We start from the raw sequence: 17,253 nt of genomic DNA, 5'->3' as shown, positions 1-17,253 counted from the left end.
TCCCAACATAGCTGCACCTTCCTGTCTGCTCCTTTCCATTGGGAGATGTTGTCTTCTTGAGTACTCTACATCAGCCCTCTGGTGAAATCAAACTGCATCTCTTTGGGAAGGAGGAGCCCTGTTCTCCTGCCTCGGCAGAACCCAGGACTGGTGTTTAAACATCAGGACTGTGTGCAGCCGGCCTGCCCACCCGCTGTGCTAAGGGAGGCACAGTATGTGTGTGACTCAAGTGTGATTTCAGCATTCCAGCTCCCACTTCCTCCACTTCTGCAATCTAGAGCTATTGCTATAGGCTGCTGGGCCATAGCTACGTTTCAAATGATAAGTTTGAGGCTTAAGATTAAGATCTGCTGAGAGGGTGTGAGAGTTCTGACTTTTAGGACTTCCAGAATGTGTATGCACCTGAGCCACACCTCCTGAGAGCTGATCTGTGTTTGGGAGGGAGAGGAGCTTCAAACCTAAAGGTTGGGATCCTCCAACCTTTTTAGCTAGCAGATTGCTCCTATCAGGATGGAGAGCTGCCTCTTGCAGTTAAGTGTGTTTGCAGTCTTTCTCGGTTTGTTTTGTGAGACTGAAATGCAAATGGAGACTTGTGCTGACTTTCAGCCATTCATTACTAACTCACAATTGTTCCACCTCCGTGTCATCCTTACCTGTTTGCATACCCAGAGTTGGCAGCCTGACTCACCATCCTGAGTGGGTGTAGCAGGTTCCTGAGAAAGGCAGCTGTATTCACAGTTCAGGAGGAACTCATTCTGATAAACTGTTTTTCCTCTGCAGTGAATGCTATGTGGTTTTTTTTTTTCCTTCCTTCTAAGCATCTTTTAGCATCTTAGAAATAAGCAGCTGAACTGAGCAGTTGCATTCAAATTCCTATCGGTCAAGAGTTTGGTCACTGGAAAACACAATAACCCCAAGAGGGGGGTGAGAGAAGTGTGGGTTGTGGGGTTAAACAGACCTGTGACATGTACCCAGGGCAGAGGCATGTTGTGAGCTTCTGTAAGAGCTTGTGGCATCATCCTGCTATGGAACCTGTGTTGATCAAGCAGGGTCTAAGAACATATAAATGTTTATCCAACATAAGCTATAAACTTTATCAAAGAAAAACAAGTGCTGTTAGGTGTCACTTTCTGGCAGCAACGTGGCCAGAAGGTGAGAGAAGCAAATAAGGGGTTTGTGACTTGCCCTACCCTCCTTTCTAACCTCATCTCTGGCTGTGAAATTATTGTATGACATAACCCCTTAGTGGAAAGAGACTGAGAGGATGGTTTGCTTTCTCCTGACTATGCCTTTTCTTTAGGAAACTCCTTAGCATGACTTCTGGCAGTTTGTGCTCTGACAGAGGTGCTTTTTTCCAATGTTTGTAAATTTATGTGCAGGTGCTTTCACATATAGTAGGTGGTTTGGGCTAATTCTCGGGGTACTGTGTCCATGCAATGCATGCATTTATGTATGTATGCACACATCACTTCCCCACCTTTGTAGACTGAGTACAAGCTCTGCCACATGGTGATGTATCATGATCACATAATCTGGCATTTTATCTTTCTTTTCCCCTGTTATGACTGAGGCAGCCATCCCATGCTGTCAGATTTTCATTATTTGCAGCCACAGCACACAGCCTTCAAGGCCCCATCCAAGCTGTGGTGGCAGGGTCAGGAGCAAAGCCCAGCTCAGCCCTCACTGACAGAGGAATGAGGCTAATGCGCTGGTGGAGTTCTCAGCTGCAGTGCTGTTGTCCTTACTGGTCTCTCAAAGTTCTTTATTGGATGAGCTGAGGATGCAATGGTGAGAGGAAACTTATGTCTCTGCTGTTATCTAGCTAAAATCTTTCCCCTGTTTCTCCCTTGTGCTGTCCTACTTCTGTCTGGTCCCTTCTATGGCTTTCTACAGCACAGAATTTCCGTACGCCCTTATTTCACCTCACCAGCAAAACTTTAAGGTGAAAGAAAATTGACTGCAGCTTTGTAACGAACAGTGCAGAGAACTGATTGCTGTGGCACGTTTAGCTGCACGGTGATGACATATTAGACTTCCCCCAGTCCAAGGGCTGTGACAGGTCTCCTAAGGAGCTCTTTGCCCGGTTCAGTGATGGATCAGCTGCTCCCGTGCTCCTACTTGTGTTTGTCCCCTGCTGTGTAAGAGCAGTGCACTTGGAGCAGTGTGGTCGGAGGTAACTGAGGCAGTGACTAACATATTGCTGGGACTTTCCTACTTGCTGCTGTTTCCCCAGCTCTTAGACGTAGGGGAATTTGACACAAGCAGAAGATTGGGGTTGGCTGCTTCTCCCCAGCTCAGCCACTACTGGTTTCACTTGCAGTAAACCACCCACACAGCAGCAAAAATGTTAACAGGGTGAGGAAGCATTGGACTGCCTTCTGGGGCGGGGGGGGGGGGCAGAGAATTTCCACACCTGGCTCAGAGTCTTAATCAGCCCTTGTTCTTGTTTTAGTGCTATGGACAGCTGCTGTGAAAGCCAGCTCTGCGCTGGCTGTGGTTTGCCCTGAAATGAGCACTCCTGGCACTGTGAGCAGCCCACAGAGGTGCCAGGGAGATGGATCTGACAGGTTTGAGGTGTGCTGCATTCACTAACCAGTACGTGTACCTGACAGGCTCTGGGCTTGGAGGTTATGTGGGGCTCTGCTCCTCAGCTGCCTGGTAGAGGGGCTCAGGGAGCAGAGGTTGCCCTGCAGCATCACAAGGGAATTAACAGAGCTGTCCAGTGACTTGTTTCTGCCCCAGGGGCAGGAACTAGGATCCGTAGTTCAGCATTAGAGCCCTATTCTGAGCTGTGCTGGGCCTTTGCAACAGATGCTGCTGTTCTGAAGCAACAGCAGTTCTTCCTGCTTCTGGTCAGACAGCCCCCGCTGTTCTTATAACTTGTCTTAAAGCCTCCAGCTGAGTTCCCCAGTGAGAAGGGCCATTGCAGTCACCTGCTGTCCTTTTTGTTTCTGTTTTACACGTTATCTGCCATTGCTTCAATTTGCCACTCATAGCACATTCTGTTCCAACTTCTGCAAATGCACAGTGGCAGGGTAAGCAATGTGGAAACTGGGCTATGCACAGTTACTCTTCCTTGACTCCAGAACAGCAGCCAAGGGATGCAAGCAGCATCCTTGTTTGATCAACAACCATACCACAGCAAAAGCTGCTATGGAGCACAAAATCCCCCAGTCTCTACTCTTTGTAAGAACAGCGTTCAAACTCCTCTTCTTGCTGAGCAGTGTAAAAAAGATCTACCTGTGTTTGAGTGGATGCAGAAGTACTGATGTGAAATTATTTTGTTGTACTAGTCCCTGTGCTTCAGTGGAGCCAATAACTCCACGTTTCAGCCTTTTCAGTCTCAAGTAAAATGTGTGCTCCTTCTGTTGCCTTACAGCTTCATAGCAAGCCACAGCTTCAAGCAATGAGGATGATTGCAGGAAGGCTCCAGTAAGCTCTATAGCTTTTCTGTTCAGAAATGTAATTTTAATTTTTTGGAAACACTGGTTACTCCAGAACAGGCCATATTTGTTTCCAATGTTGTTAATAGGTTCTAATATATTACTGGTCATAAACTGTCCATCCTCCATCCCCATCTTTTCTCCCCAGTGTATGGTATACCACTGCCAGCTGCACCAGGACGGTGTGTGCTATGGATTTAGGGGTGAGCTAGCAGTGCTTTTGGAGGCTGTGCACTGCCGTGCAGCCATCTGCAGCTCCCTTCTTGCACACCGAGGCAGCATAAAGGGTGAGCCATCAGCTTTTGCTTTGAAAGTGCTTCCACAAAAACAAGTTGAAAGCAGCTGGTATGTTTGCAAACCTATTTGAGATGCCAAAAGCTGTGCAAGGTACACTCAGTTGCTACACCCAGCCCAGGAAGTGGAAGGCCTGCTGTAAAAACTTGTGGCCAAGCAGAGTGGCAGAGTGGGTGAGGTGAAGCTTTTGCCACAAAAAGCCATATGCCAACAGCACTGCTCTGGTCTTGGTGCACCGCTGGAGGCAGAAGGGATGCGCTGATAGATGTTGGCCCTAAATGGGTGTGATAGATACTTCTGGAGGGAGAGACCTGTGTATGGGCTTCCAAAGGAGCCTGAGCACTCTGAGGAGGGTGGTGTGGAGGCTCCATCAAAGAAATCACTATTTCCTGCAGGCTGAATGTCTGCCAGCAGGTTCCAGCACAGCAAAGCAACCAAGGAGAGAGCTCTGGGTACGTTCTGCATGGTTTAGACGAGGGTGATGGATCTGAGCAGAGCTGTAGGTTTCTGTTCCAGATGGTCATGGTGAGTTGACAGGCGCAGTCATTCCTGTTTCTGCTTACCACTGTGTATCTGGTGATTTCCTAAGAGAAGACACAAGGCTGTGAGTTCTCCCCTCCATGTGAGCAAGACGCACAGTCACAGCGCTGTGAAGGTAAGCCCTTTTCCTTAGGTAGGAGCCAAAGCAACATCTGCTACAGCCTTCATGCAGAATAGGGTCAGGCTGAGATGCGTACTGTGGAGAATAAGAGGCTGAGCCCACTCCTGGTGGCTATAAAGAGATAATAAGGGAAGAGGGAGTGCGGAGGGCAGTGTTGTGGGGGTCTGTGTGGGTGGCACTCAGCATTCCCCACAATGAAAGCAATGCACTCCCTCCTCTGTGCAGCATTCTGTGTGAGCTCGCAGGCTCCAGCTGTGGGGCTCTGTTGTTTTTCAGCCTGCCGCTTTGCTGACTAACACCTCCGCTTTCTGCCAGGCTCATTCATATTTTAACCCATTTCCTGAGCTTTGAGGTGGTTTCTTCTATTGCTTTTCCCTCCAGTAGAACGCAGTCACTCAGTTCTCAGCTGTTCTCCTGTCATGGTTGACTCATTCCTTATGGTAATACGTGATTGTCTCCCTCTTAAATGTCACCAGAATTGTTTTTAGAATCGTTATGCCTGGTCTGTATCTTGGAGCCAACCAAGGAGGGGGGAGCCGGGAGCCAGACCACCTCCCTGCCTGCACTCTGATGGTTGCTGCTGCCTCTTGGTCCCAGAGTCTGTTTGGAGACAGGTGTTAGCAGAATAAAGCAGCATTGAGCTGTCGGATGTGGTCCATAGTGTACTATTTAGTTAGGTTTAGCCACTTAACGACTTGCCACCAGTGCCTCATCCACTCATTCTACCAACCCCACTAAGTGACTTGCATGACCTTTTAGATCTAAGCCCTAGAAGTTTGCTTTATCTGCTCTCCCACCTTGTTCTCACATAAAAGTAAGATAAAAGAGCAATACAGTAATAAATGATGTGTGGGAGCCTGGACCTGAATTCATTGCCTCCTCTGTGCTCACCACATCCTTCTGTCAGTAATACTGATACAGTGATGACGTCAACCACCGCCTATCGCTGTGTATTCCAATACAGCACGGCTCCTGGGGCGCACACCGGGCGTTTTTCTCACTCAGTGCTGATGAGAGCCACCTGCTCTCCATCTCCCACATGCAGTGTCTGCGGTCCCAGTAACCGTTCAGCCAGGCCAGTCCGGCTGGGGGAGAGTTGGAGGGCTGACATGGACAGCTGAAAGGACGGGGCAAGGTAATGTCCGTGTTCCCATCAATTTTCCCTGCTGCCAGTTTGCTCCTGCTTGATACCTGTGCCCTCACTGTAAATCTTTCCCTTTGCTGATGTGGCCCTTGTGCCCCATGTCATTCACGTTGCCTCATACTGGGCAGCCGGAGTAGCCTGATGCCTCTCTGTTTCTTTGGGCATTGTGATTAGGTAGCTGTGTATGTTGCTAATGAAGATTTCGAGAAGAAAACTTGCTTTTGTATCTAGCTGGTGCCTGAGAGACTTCTGCAGACCTTCCAGTCTTTTTCTTGGATGTAACTGGGGCGTTTGTTTTCTCATGCTTGGAAATATCAGGAATAATAAGCAAAATAATCTTAAAATTCTGTGTACTGGTCTCATCTCCTCTTCAATGATGTATTTTAAAACATTGCAGAGTCATTTATAGGTGTGCATATAGATGAATGGATAATCACCTTTTATTAAGAACAGCCAGGTTGGATGGGGCCCTGGGCTGCCTAATCTAATGGGTAGCAACCCTGCCCATGGCAGAGGGTTGGAACAGTCTGATCTGTAAGGTCCCCTCCAACCTAAGCTGTTCTGTGTTTAACATGATGCCATGGTTATCACAAAGGGGTGGAAAGGGCTTCTCTAATACAAAATAGGGAATAAGTTTCTGCCTCTGCTCATTGCTTACTGCCATTCTGCCCTCTGCTCAGAAGTGAACAATCTCACAAGCAGGGAACTGTCCCTATTCTGTTCCTTTGCTCTTATCCAGAAATCTTCCATCTGAATTGCTTTGTTTTACAATAACCTTTCTCCAGTGTGTAATAACACCAGCTAATGTTGCTATAAAACTACTTGGGCTTGTTGCTTTGACTTTATCTTGTTCAATCTTTCCTGTTCTCTGAGTAGAAAAGAAATAAAGAAGAAATAACAGACCAGTAAGCAACAAAGGCTTCCCTCTCATTGCTTTGCCTCTGTTGGCAGCATGAAGGAAAGCAGAACGACAGCAGTGTTGTGGCTGCAAAACACTCAGGGCACTGCTAGTTGAATTCTGAAACAAGCAGTGAGTCTGCAGAGCTCTCTGGGAGTCCAACCCTTCCTGCCTTGGCTGAAGAAGAGGCAGCAAGCAGCCTGCTTCTGCTTGCAGAGAGACCAAGGCTGTGGTGTGTGGCAAAGCAGTGACATTGAGGTTGGGCTTGTGCAGCAGGGCACAGCTCTGAGGGATCAGTGCAGCCCCTGAGCCAGCACTGGGCTGCACTCAGGGAGAGGACACGAAGGCCTGAGGTGGCACAGCTTTGTTCTGGGCCTAGTGATATCTAGGCTTCGACGTACAACTAATTTGGTACAGCTCTTCTGTTAAATGTGCTGCAAGGAAAAGAGCTTGTGATAAGATATTGCAAGCAGGTGCTGTAATGTGAGGAGGCTTCCCATCTGCAGGGGACTGTTCCCATGGGGCAGTTAGGTGAGTGTGGTTTGGATGGTGTGATGAGGGGTGCCTTACTCAGAGAAGGAAGAGTTTAGAGAAGAGTTGGGGAAGGGTAAATGAGAGCCCAGGTGTTGTTCAGTAGTGGGCTGTGCCGTAGTTATCAGGGACTGGTGGTAATGACAACAGTCACAGAGAATGTTTGGAGAACTGGAGAAAGAGCTTCTGTCCTGCTGCTCACAGTAGGCAAGGAGACAAGCAGAATGCCTGGGCTCCTTGGTGAGCTGGAGCAGCTGCTTTTCTGTGTCTGCAAGGGAGTGAGGGCAGCAGCAGCACAACTGCTCCCGCTGCAGAGCTGAGGTGCTGCTGCCAGCTCCGGAGTGAGCCCTGCTGATCTCATCTGGACACTGCAGAGACTTGAGAGCGAGTCTCAGATCTCACGTGGGTTTGCAGGGGCTTTTTGGTGGCTGCTAAATTTATTTTGCTTTCATTATTTGAGTAAACTTGGAAATTTTTAAACATCGTGAGTATTCCCCAAGTGGGAGAGGCGTTGCTGGCGTTCTCTCTGATGGGCACCTGGGTGTTCGCTTCTTCCACATCATTTTCACAGGTGCCTTGCTGCAAACCAGGGCCAAGTTTTGCAGGGTTCTGGCACTTGTTGCTTGCAAGCATGGCTTGCAGTCAGCAGAGGGGCTCCTGCGGGGTCAGTCACTGAAGGTGTAGCAGTCATCTGTATTTGGTGTTGTTTCCTCATTTTGTTACACACATCTTGCTGTACCCTTCTCTGAAGACCTTCCTTTCCTGTTGGTTCTTTTCACCAAAGTGTATCAGGACAGTCTTCTCCTGAAGAGTGCTATGCATTATTATTCTTGTGACAGATGGGAGACTATTCTTTGTTTTACTCTTCCTGGCTCTGTGGAGTCCCTTAGCTGGATGTCTCTTGCTTATTTAACTATACAGAGTCCAAATCAGTGAGTTCTCACAGGTACTACCCATACAGACCCACACTGACATTCAGACTTGTTTATTGGACTAATACACACTAGAGAGGTTTAAGCCACAACAATGTCACTTCTATTTGCAAGACATTTCTAATTGCAGGAAGTTGATGAAGGAAAAAATGAGTTAGTATTTAACCAAGTGTCTTCCTGTTGCATGGATAGGCTGAGGCTGCAGGCACTTTTCTGCTTGCTCTGAGCAAATGCTGCTGGCAAAGAGCAGAAATGTCACTCATCTGTATAATGGCCATAGGCCCCCCACCCCAAACCCTTAGCTCATGGGAGGGATGTATGAAGGAAAGCTGAGATGCCTTGCCCAAATTAAGCAGTTCACTTTTAGACATGTAAATGAAGGCTTGATTAATTCCACTTTAACCTCCAACACACATGAGCAGATGGCTGAGCTGAACCCCTCATTGTACAGCTTTTTTGCTTTTTTTCAGGACATCCAATCAGAACCAAAATGAGGAACAAACTATGGCTCCAGAGTATTTCCTTCTTCCTTTTATTCCAGTACAGTAAGTTCACAGACACATATTCCTGGCTGTACACAAGGCTTGCCTTCCTGGTCATGGACACAGGCTCTGCAGGGCTGTACACAAGAGTGCCACAGGGCAATAAGCACAAGACAGATGGTAGTGGAGAGGATTCCACGGGGAGGGGAAGTGAAGAACAGGCAAGAGAGGGAGCAGAGCTGGGCAGATCTCAACCAAGTTGCAGAGTGGCATCAACAGGGATGGGATGCTGCAGACAGTTATTGCCTTGCACTGAAATGGCTCCTGGTGACATAGGGCTAGGATTCCTCCCCAAAACTTTTGCTATCGGGAACGTTCTGGTGGCTGATAGCTGGATATACAGCACACAGCACAGTTGGAAGCCAACCGGACACTGGAGTGATCTCTCCCAGTCTGAACCCCTTTGCTCAGGTCTGCACTGTGCAGATGACCACTGCCACTTCCCTTGCTGGTTCTTATCTGCTGCTGCTGGACAGAAAAAGGTGGCAACAAGAGCATCTGCACAGAACGGGCGTGAGCTCAGCGTTTCACACGCTGATCTAGGCAGAGCCCTGGAATTAGTGAAAGAGGTGAATTCAGAGTTGTATCTTCTGCCATATTGTGATGTCAGTATTGTGAATTTTGAGTAACATGAGGAATTAACTGTACTAACTTCTTTAGTAATTAGTTTAGCAGGTTGACCAGGCTGGATCTTACTGTTAGAAGTAAAATCCTTTGATCTTTTTTTCTGAAGCTGCCAGGGATGGAATTCATCCTGAAGTCAATTGGGTTCATCTAACCTTTTAATACTCCCTTACCAGTAAAAATTTGACCTCTTCTTCAATTCGTTAACAAATTCTTGCAGAGATAATTGTGCAGACAGCCAAGGAGTAATAGACTTTTTGACCAATATCATAATAGCATAGAAGAATGCTAATTAGCAGTGCTTATTAATTTATAAATAGTTGCTGCCCTTTCTAAAAGAAAGCAGGGGTAACAGCTCTCTTTTTCTAGAAGAGCAAAGTTATTCTAATGAAGAAAAAGTATCTTGTTTGGGACCAAAGCAAGAAATGCATGCCCTGGGGGCTCAGGGCAGCCTGCTGAGGACGCAGAATGAAAAGCTAAGATGGAAATGAAACAAAATGAAATTAATGAAAATTTCAGAACAGAATTCTGAAGTCAGAGTGAGAGGAAAAAGTCAAACTGAAACAAAATAACAGCCACGTAATTTGAATAATGCAATGTGTAGTAAAGCACACGGACACAATTTGGAGACAGAGGCTGCTGCAAGAATCCCCATACTTCTTTTTCTGCCACCTTCCTGCTTCACTGGAGGTCTTGCACAGGAATCTGAGTGCTGAAATAGACCGTGCCATGCTCAGAGTGACAGGGTGTTGTATGGCACATCTGCAGAAGCTCTTTTTACTTCTCAGCCTCTGAGAACTGTTAAAAGCGTAAATGCTGTTTTGTGGCCACTTGTAAGTGTGCTCATTTTCCTAATGACAACACTATGATCTCCATAATTGCCTCTCATGTTCTCATCAGAAGTCTGTTTCAGTTTAAGTGATCAATAAATTCTGCCAGTCACTTGAGCATCAGAATTACTTATGGAAATAATAGTGGGAAAGTTGCAATACCTTTTTGCCAACATTTGATGAAATGTATTCCAAGTCTTTGGAGCTGGATATGAAAATCATTGATGCTGCAGATACCAAACTGTAGAAAATTTTAAGCTGAGAGAATGGTAAAGAAAGAATTACTAAATTACCAATTTTTAATGTGCCAAGAGCCACGAATCTTAGGTTGTGATCGTGTGAGAGAGGGCAGAGAGACGTTTGAAAATTCAGCCCCGGTTTGGGCACATTCTGGTATTTCTGTACATCATCTGCTGCTGCAGCATTCCCAGTAGTTTTTTCTTTATCACCGATGGCTGCCAGTGATTCACCTCCCTTTGGAGGTGGAACATTCCTGTGCTCCAGGACTGGAGGCTTTCTGAGCCTGGTGCAGGGCAGTCTGTTCTCTGTGGATGCAGCGGGACTCCCAAGGGCTGTGTGTTGATACCAAGTTCTGCTTGCTGCAGCGTGGAAGCTGGTATTGTGTTTTCTCTCTCCAAACCTGCAGCCGCATGTCATGAAAACCTCACTTGTTTTGTGGACTATGTGCAGACCCTGTCCTGCCTCCTGAGGAATGACCTGGGTGCCAGTTCATACAATATCACTGCTACATGGTACGTCTTAATAGAACACAGTTTTTATTGCAATCTGTTTTGTTACAGTAACAGATCAGTCCAACTAGTTTATGTGATAGAAGTGGACTACTTTCTTTGGTGTTTTTTTTTTTTAATGGTTTCAGGGTTGATGAGGACGATCCAGAAAACACTGTGGCAGCCTGCAGTCTCCTGGAATTGTCCAGGAGCACCAACCACACAGAATACATTTGTACTGTGGACATGACTGAGCTGCTGGCAGACATCAAAGTCCAGGTGGATGTCACAGAGATAGCTGACAGGCAGCATGTGATTTCCAGAAGTTTTTATATGAGAGAAAACAGTAAGTACAAAAATGATGGGCTCGATATATGTTGTTTAAGCTTGTCTTGATTTGCCAGGATAGAGTCTGGGCAGGGAATGAGCAAGACACCCAAGGGTGGGGAGCTGTTCAGTGTGCACTCCTCTGGGCAGGACAGTGGGATCCTATTGTTGCCATTATAAACTGCAGAACACCTCATGACTGTGCCTGAGCTGAGAGTCACCCAACTGTGCAAGTGACTATGACTAAAGGAGACCTCCTGTGTGATGAACAGAACAAAGAACTCTGCTTTCCTCATCTCCCAGGAGCTAGCTGCCCTCGTGCTAATTTCCCTGGTTCCTGAGATGATAAGGAATTGCAGAGACGGGCAACAGAGTCAGGGACAGAAGGCATTCAGAGCGCCAGATGTCACAGTGCTGCCTGTGCAGGAGTTTGTGCTGTGCAGGGCTGCACCCCCCAGGGCACTTCTGGCCCCTCTGTGTTCTGCCTTCCTCATACTGCGCTCTCTTGCATCTGCACTGATGTTGTGAAGAGTAACACTGTTGTGTCTTCACCCCCAGTAAGACCACAGCCTCCGTTCAATCTGACTGCTGTGTTCACAGAAGGTTACAATATTTCTTGGGAAACCATCTACCAGAACCCTCTTTTCTACTTTCTGAATGAGGAGCTGGAATATCAGCTGCGTTATAAGAGAGGGGCTGACACCTGGGAGGTAAGTGAGATGTTGGCTTACCATCAAGTACCAGCAAAGAGGGGACCAGCCCTAGCAGGACAGGAGCACTGGTGTGGAAGAAGGGTTCTTGAGGTTTTGAAAAAGATTCTATTTTGCTTGCCTGGACTAAGAACAAGCAAAACTATAAAAAGAATTGAGAAGCAGAAGCTGTTAGAAAAGTACAAGGTTCTGTGGGGAAGAGAGGTAGATCATTTGCTTCTCCTGTTCTGCTTTGAAGAATCCCCCAGGGCCTCAAGCAGCTGCTGAGCAGCCAGAGTATAGCCCACAGAAACAACATGACAGCAGAGGGGATTCCTTTGCAGGGCTCCAAGTGAGGGTAAGGTGAGAGCACTCTCTCCTCACTGACTACTTGATGTGTAATTATTTACAGACTCAGAAGATTAAATCTGTCCATGAAGACAAAAGGACACTGGTGATCCTGCCATGGGAACTCCAGGGGAACACTGAGTATGAATTCCAAGTGAGAGCCAGACCCCGAGAAGACACTGGCTACTATGGATTTTGGAGTGAGTGGAGCTCCCGGCTGACACTGAAAACCAGCCCTGCTGGTACGTTCTGTTAGCTCTCCCTGTCCTACCAGTTTGTCCAGTGTCAGAGAATGCTACCAGAAATCTACTAAAATCTAATTAATTAGAACAAAAGCTAGATAGTCTGGTAAAGGCAGGCATTTGGCTTGCTTATGGGTCCATGAACTGTAGGCAGGAGAACTGAGCCCAGGAGCAGGGAGCTGACCTGCCCCAAGCACATCGGCTGCCAGCTGCCCTGTGGCATTGCTGCAGCAGTGATGCACAGCTCCTTTCATTGCTGAATCCTCTCTGACCAACTTCACCCATGCTTGACCTCATGTACAGGGGCTGGTCCCCACGTAACAGCCTCAGAGTCTCTAAGAGAAAGTCTGGGGTAAAATCTCAGGGTCTTCTTTCTGCTGCTTATTTCTGCACGGTCAAAGTGCAAAGTGAGTCTGAATGACCTTGTCTCTTTCTCCAGCCATGACACAGAGAGCAGGCATGGAGTGGTTGCTGTTCTTTATTGTTGCCATGGTGATCACTGCCTCAGTCACAACCTTTCTGGCCAAGCAACAGAGGTAAGAGCCCATAGGGAAGCTGGACTTAAATGCCCCTTATTTGTTCTGCTAAAAATGGGGTGTTCACATGCAGCCTTCTTTGCGTATTGTGCCTTCAGGCATAGATACAGCTATGGCCTTGTGAGGGCCAGCAAAGTATAGTCTCCAGTTGGTGTAATGTCAGGAGTGCCTTGCTTTTCTTTGTCAGTCTGATGCCTCTCAATAGGCTGGGTGGAAGAGAACACTGTGCACAGGGACTGAGCAGAGGCCTCCAGGCTCCTGAACTGTTTTCCTGGTCCTGTCCATGCTCTGGAGATGCCCAGATGGGAGCAGGCATGGCTTGCAGCCCCTTTTCAAGCTGGTGCAAGTCATTCAGTGCAAGCCTGGTGCCTCTCCCCTCTTGCAGAGAGACAGTGTGCTTAACCCCAAGACCTTTCTTTTTTTCTTTTCCAGCTTGTGGAAGAAGATCGCTTGCATCCCAGATCCATCTGCCTTTTTCAAACCACTTTACCTGATGTATAATGGAGATTTCAAGGTATAAATGAACTACATAAGTGAGTGAAGCTTATGATAGACTCATAAAATAACCTGGATTGAAAAGGACCACAACGATGATTTTATTCCAACCCCCTGCTATGTGCAGGGTTTTGTCAGGCTGCCCAGAATCACCTGCAGCCTGACAAAAGTAAACTAAAAGGCTCCACATTATTTCCTGGGCAAGGGATTCTCATTAGTACAGTAAGTGAAAGAACATCTCAAGGGAATGCTGCATGGGTACAGACAAGGATCAGAGCCCTCCAGTATGTTTTCTGTACTGTGATGGTCTTTATGCCTGTGCTGCTCATGTCTTGTAAATGCTGTCTTAGTGATGAGCTGAGCTCATATTTGAACTGTGAAGATTCTAGTTGTGAAGGGAATGGACAAAGCAATATCAGGACTGCAATCTCATGCTGCAATCTTATGCTGCCATCAAGGATGTGAACTGTAGGCTTTGCTGTAGGCCACATCTCCCAGTCCAGCCTCTGCAGTAACACAGGCTCAACATTAATCTTTGTAGTTCTCTCTGGAGAGTCACTTGTGCAGACAACATATAGACATATCACCCTGGAAAGATGGCTAGAATTCTGGGGAGAAATAGCTGCTGTGTCACAGCGCTGTGTGTGCAGCTGCCTCCTCCATGAGGAAGTATCTTTGTAAAGTGAGCAACTTTGCCTAGCCCTCATTAATTACCTTCTCTTTTAACATCAGTCAGATTTGCTCACCTGACAAAATGTCTTGCAAAACCCACAGGGTTTTCAGGATTTGTCAAGATTAAAAAGTAAAGAACATTGAGTATCCATAGACTTTGCATTAAACTGAAGAGAACCCCCAATGCCATCATAAAACTGTGAAAGTGCTGGCACTGAACTGCAGAGATCACTGCCTCTTTCTGAATGAGTTCCTTTTGTTCCTGCTGGCTGGTAGCGCTGCTCATAGGCGCTTCAGTGTCTGCTTTTTGTTTCTGCTTTTCTTAGACCCTCTGCAAGAGAGTTGCCAGTGGGGCCCTGACGATCGTCGTGTCCTTTCCTGATGCTGTGTGGATGATGTGTGCAGTTGGGTTAAATGGCAAATTTTGCATGGGCACCACTTAAGCTGAAGACTACAGCAGTTGTTTCTTTTCTTTCCTGCCTTCCCCTTTCAGTCCTATCACAGCTTCCTTTATCTGCATGCCAGGGGTACTTGCATCTCCTTGTGGTGCACATGGTTGTTCTCAGGAAAGGAGCCAGGACTAGGTGAGCCCAGTGTGGGAATTCCTAAAAGTTAAGGGATGGCACTCATAGTGGAAGTGAAACCAGCCTGTCATGCGCAGAGCCATGCTCTTGTCAGAGAATCTTGTGGCTTCACCCTGCTCGATGGGACTGATGCTACTGCTGGTTTCTAATCTGCTTGGTCAGTGCTTCTGGGAAGGAATGAGTGTCAGTTACAGTGTTGCTAAAGCTCAGTTCTGAGAAAGTTAATAAATTTGCAGAATAAAGCAGCACACAAGATTCAGAAACAGACAACGTCAAGAGGATGTGGTGACCTCACTAATATGTGAACAGTCATCATTATCATCATCATTATCAGCAGACAGAAAAACAATCAATTAAAGCTTGTTCAACTGCATCTTGCCTGCACCAAAGCAAGTGCTCAGGAAACGTCTGTAAATAATGACAGTAGCAATGCTTGCACAGAGCAGACCTGGGTTGGACAGGAAGCAGTGAAAACATTAGAGAACTGTTAAGACAGAAAAGGAGAAGGGAAAGCAGAGGAACATTGTTTACCACTTAGTGTATGTGGGTTCTTATGTTTATGTTGGGTGGGAACGTACAAACGTGTGTCAACAGGGCATAGGAAATATTCTGCCTGCTCAGTTCTGAGGAGGGAGTTTCCTTCTGTTCCCTCAAATAGCCTGTTGCATGCACAGCTTTAACACTAAGCTCTTTGCAGCTTAGGTTAAGAATAATTTGGAATAATTAGGTACTTCCTGCAGTAGTGAAGTTTCTACACTTGGTGTCAGTGTGTCACAAGATGATCTCTTCCCAAAAGCAAGGGCTGCTCTGAAACAAATGCCTCCTGTTTAATATGTTGACCCATAATGGCAGAGGTTGAACCTTCCCACCAAAATCCTGTTACACGTTGTTGCTGTGTGACAGATGGCAGCAGAGTGTGTGTGCTGTAATGCTAGTGGTGGTATGGAAGGACAAGATCCAATGTGAGACACCTTCCAGTCATCCCAGTGTTATCTGCACCAAGCAATAGCTACAGCTCTTTGATGCCTGCAGTCCCTGCCCTGTCCGTCTTTCTTGTCACTGTGAGAGAAAGGACTAGTTTTGGGCATGGCCACGCACAAAAGATCAGGTCAGGCCTTGCCATGAGCAGCTAAGATGAGGGAAGTGACAGAACAGGGCTATGTGTGTGCTGGCTGCAGATGTTGCATGTAAAGAAACTGACTTTGCTTCCAGAGAGAAACAGTGTCCCAGAGAAGGGTGCAGGGCAGACATGGTGGCATAGGGGGGATACCTCTGGCTGATGAACTGAGAATGCTGCTATGGGCAGTGGCAGCTTCTTTGGTTGGTTTATGTTGGTTTTTTGTCTGTCTGTTTCAGCATGAGGAAAACTGCAAAGCCATGCAAATCTTTTAGAGCTGATTAATTTTGTTTATGTGAGCTATTTTTTCTGCACTGCCTGTTCCTTGTAATAACTGCATCTCATACCCTACCACTTTAGGGGAGTCAGTGATATTACAGATCAGTGGTGCCACTGAAAACATAAAATCTTCAGTTGCCTCTGTAGAAACTCACACTTGACAATACTAACCTCTCTCTCTCTGTTTGTGTTTCCATGCAGAAGTGGGTTGGTACATCCCATATGAAAATGACCATTGATTTATTTGAATGGGAAATAGTCCCTTCAGAAGTCCTAGAAGTTTTCAGCATGCGTCCTTCCAACTGCACCTCACAGGAGGAGATAAAGGAGTTGAAAAATGATCTGCCTTGCAAGCCTTGTGTGTCCTGCCTGATCGCCCCAGTCCAAGACAGCCTCCTGTCAGGTGTGAACAGCAGCAGCGTGACTCAGGACCGCTCATATGGACATTTGTCCATTGACACTGTGACAGTGGCTGATGAATTTACACCTTGTAACTGCCAGTGCAACTGTAACCGCATGTACAGGGAACAGAAGCATAATGGTGATGAAGATAGTGCTGGAGAAAATGGTTACCCCAAGGTGAACATTGATGATGAAGACAGAAGGCCATCCAGTGCCTTGCATCTGTCTGACCTGAGCTCACAGGACAAAATTCTGGCCTCAGGCTCTATGTCCACAGATCACCTGAGGACTGCAGGTGCCCCAGGCCACCAGAAAGTTGAAGAGGCTGTGGAAGGAGGGATGGGGAGCATCCTAGAAGCCCTCTGCTTGCATCCTAATCAGTGGGATTTGGAAAATCCAGCTTCTCTACCTTCTCCTGATGGTGAAAGTGTGTCCTACAGTGAAGGATCCTGTGACTTTTTCCCGCGCAGTGCAAGGCCTGGTGACAGTTACCCCATGATCTGCCTAGATTTGGACACTATTGACAGCGGCTTTGTGGACTCGGACTGTGGGAGTCCAGTTGACTGTGACTTTGAGCAAAATAGCCAGACCAACTGTGGGTCTGTTTCTCTTGAGCAGGAGGGAGAGGACTTTCCGCGGAGCTATGTCAAGCAGTGGATCTCCTGCCATGCTGACAGCCCTGCCAGCGGGACTCAGACAAACTGAGGAGTTGATTCTGTTCTGCAGAGTAGAGGGCCTTTCCCATCCTGTGCCAGAAGCAAAGTGTTGGCCAAATTCAGAAGGAAAAGCAGAGTTTACTCTGTGTAAGCTGTACTGCATACAATGGAGAACAGTTACATCCATAGAAATATAGGTCTATTTCTACTGCCACTCATTCTGTCCACACTGTATCAAACCTGACATGATTAATTTTCTTTCAGCATTCTTTGTCAAAC

General features: G+C 47.0%; 1 protein-coding gene across 1 annotated transcript; it reads left to right on the top strand.

The window, feature by feature from the left end:
- Window positions 1–2,037: 2,037 nt before the first annotated feature.
- On the top strand, window positions 2,038–17,023 carry IL21R (interleukin 21 receptor; the record flags this gene model as incomplete). The annotated part of the gene is made up of 9 exons (XM_079542655.1): window positions 2,038–2,173; window positions 8,374–8,448; window positions 10,546–10,651; window positions 10,777–10,973; window positions 11,513–11,664; window positions 12,056–12,233; window positions 12,673–12,769; window positions 13,202–13,283; window positions 16,118–17,023. Exons 2-9 carry the CDS (start codon window positions 8,394–8,396, stop codon window positions 17,021–17,023), a joined length of 1,773 nt encoding a protein of 590 aa, XP_079398781.1. The 5' UTR covers window positions 2,038–2,173; window positions 8,374–8,393.
- Between the last annotated feature and the right edge of the window lie 230 nt (window positions 17,024–17,253).

Source organism: Tetrao urogallus, assembly GCF_951394365.1.
Source record: "Tetrao urogallus genome assembly, chromosome: 15".
Taxonomy (NCBI): domain Eukaryota; kingdom Metazoa; phylum Chordata; class Aves; order Galliformes; family Phasianidae; genus Tetrao; species Tetrao urogallus.
Note: the sequence above shows the minus strand (reverse complement) of the source record. Positions and strands in the feature narration are given on the sequence as shown.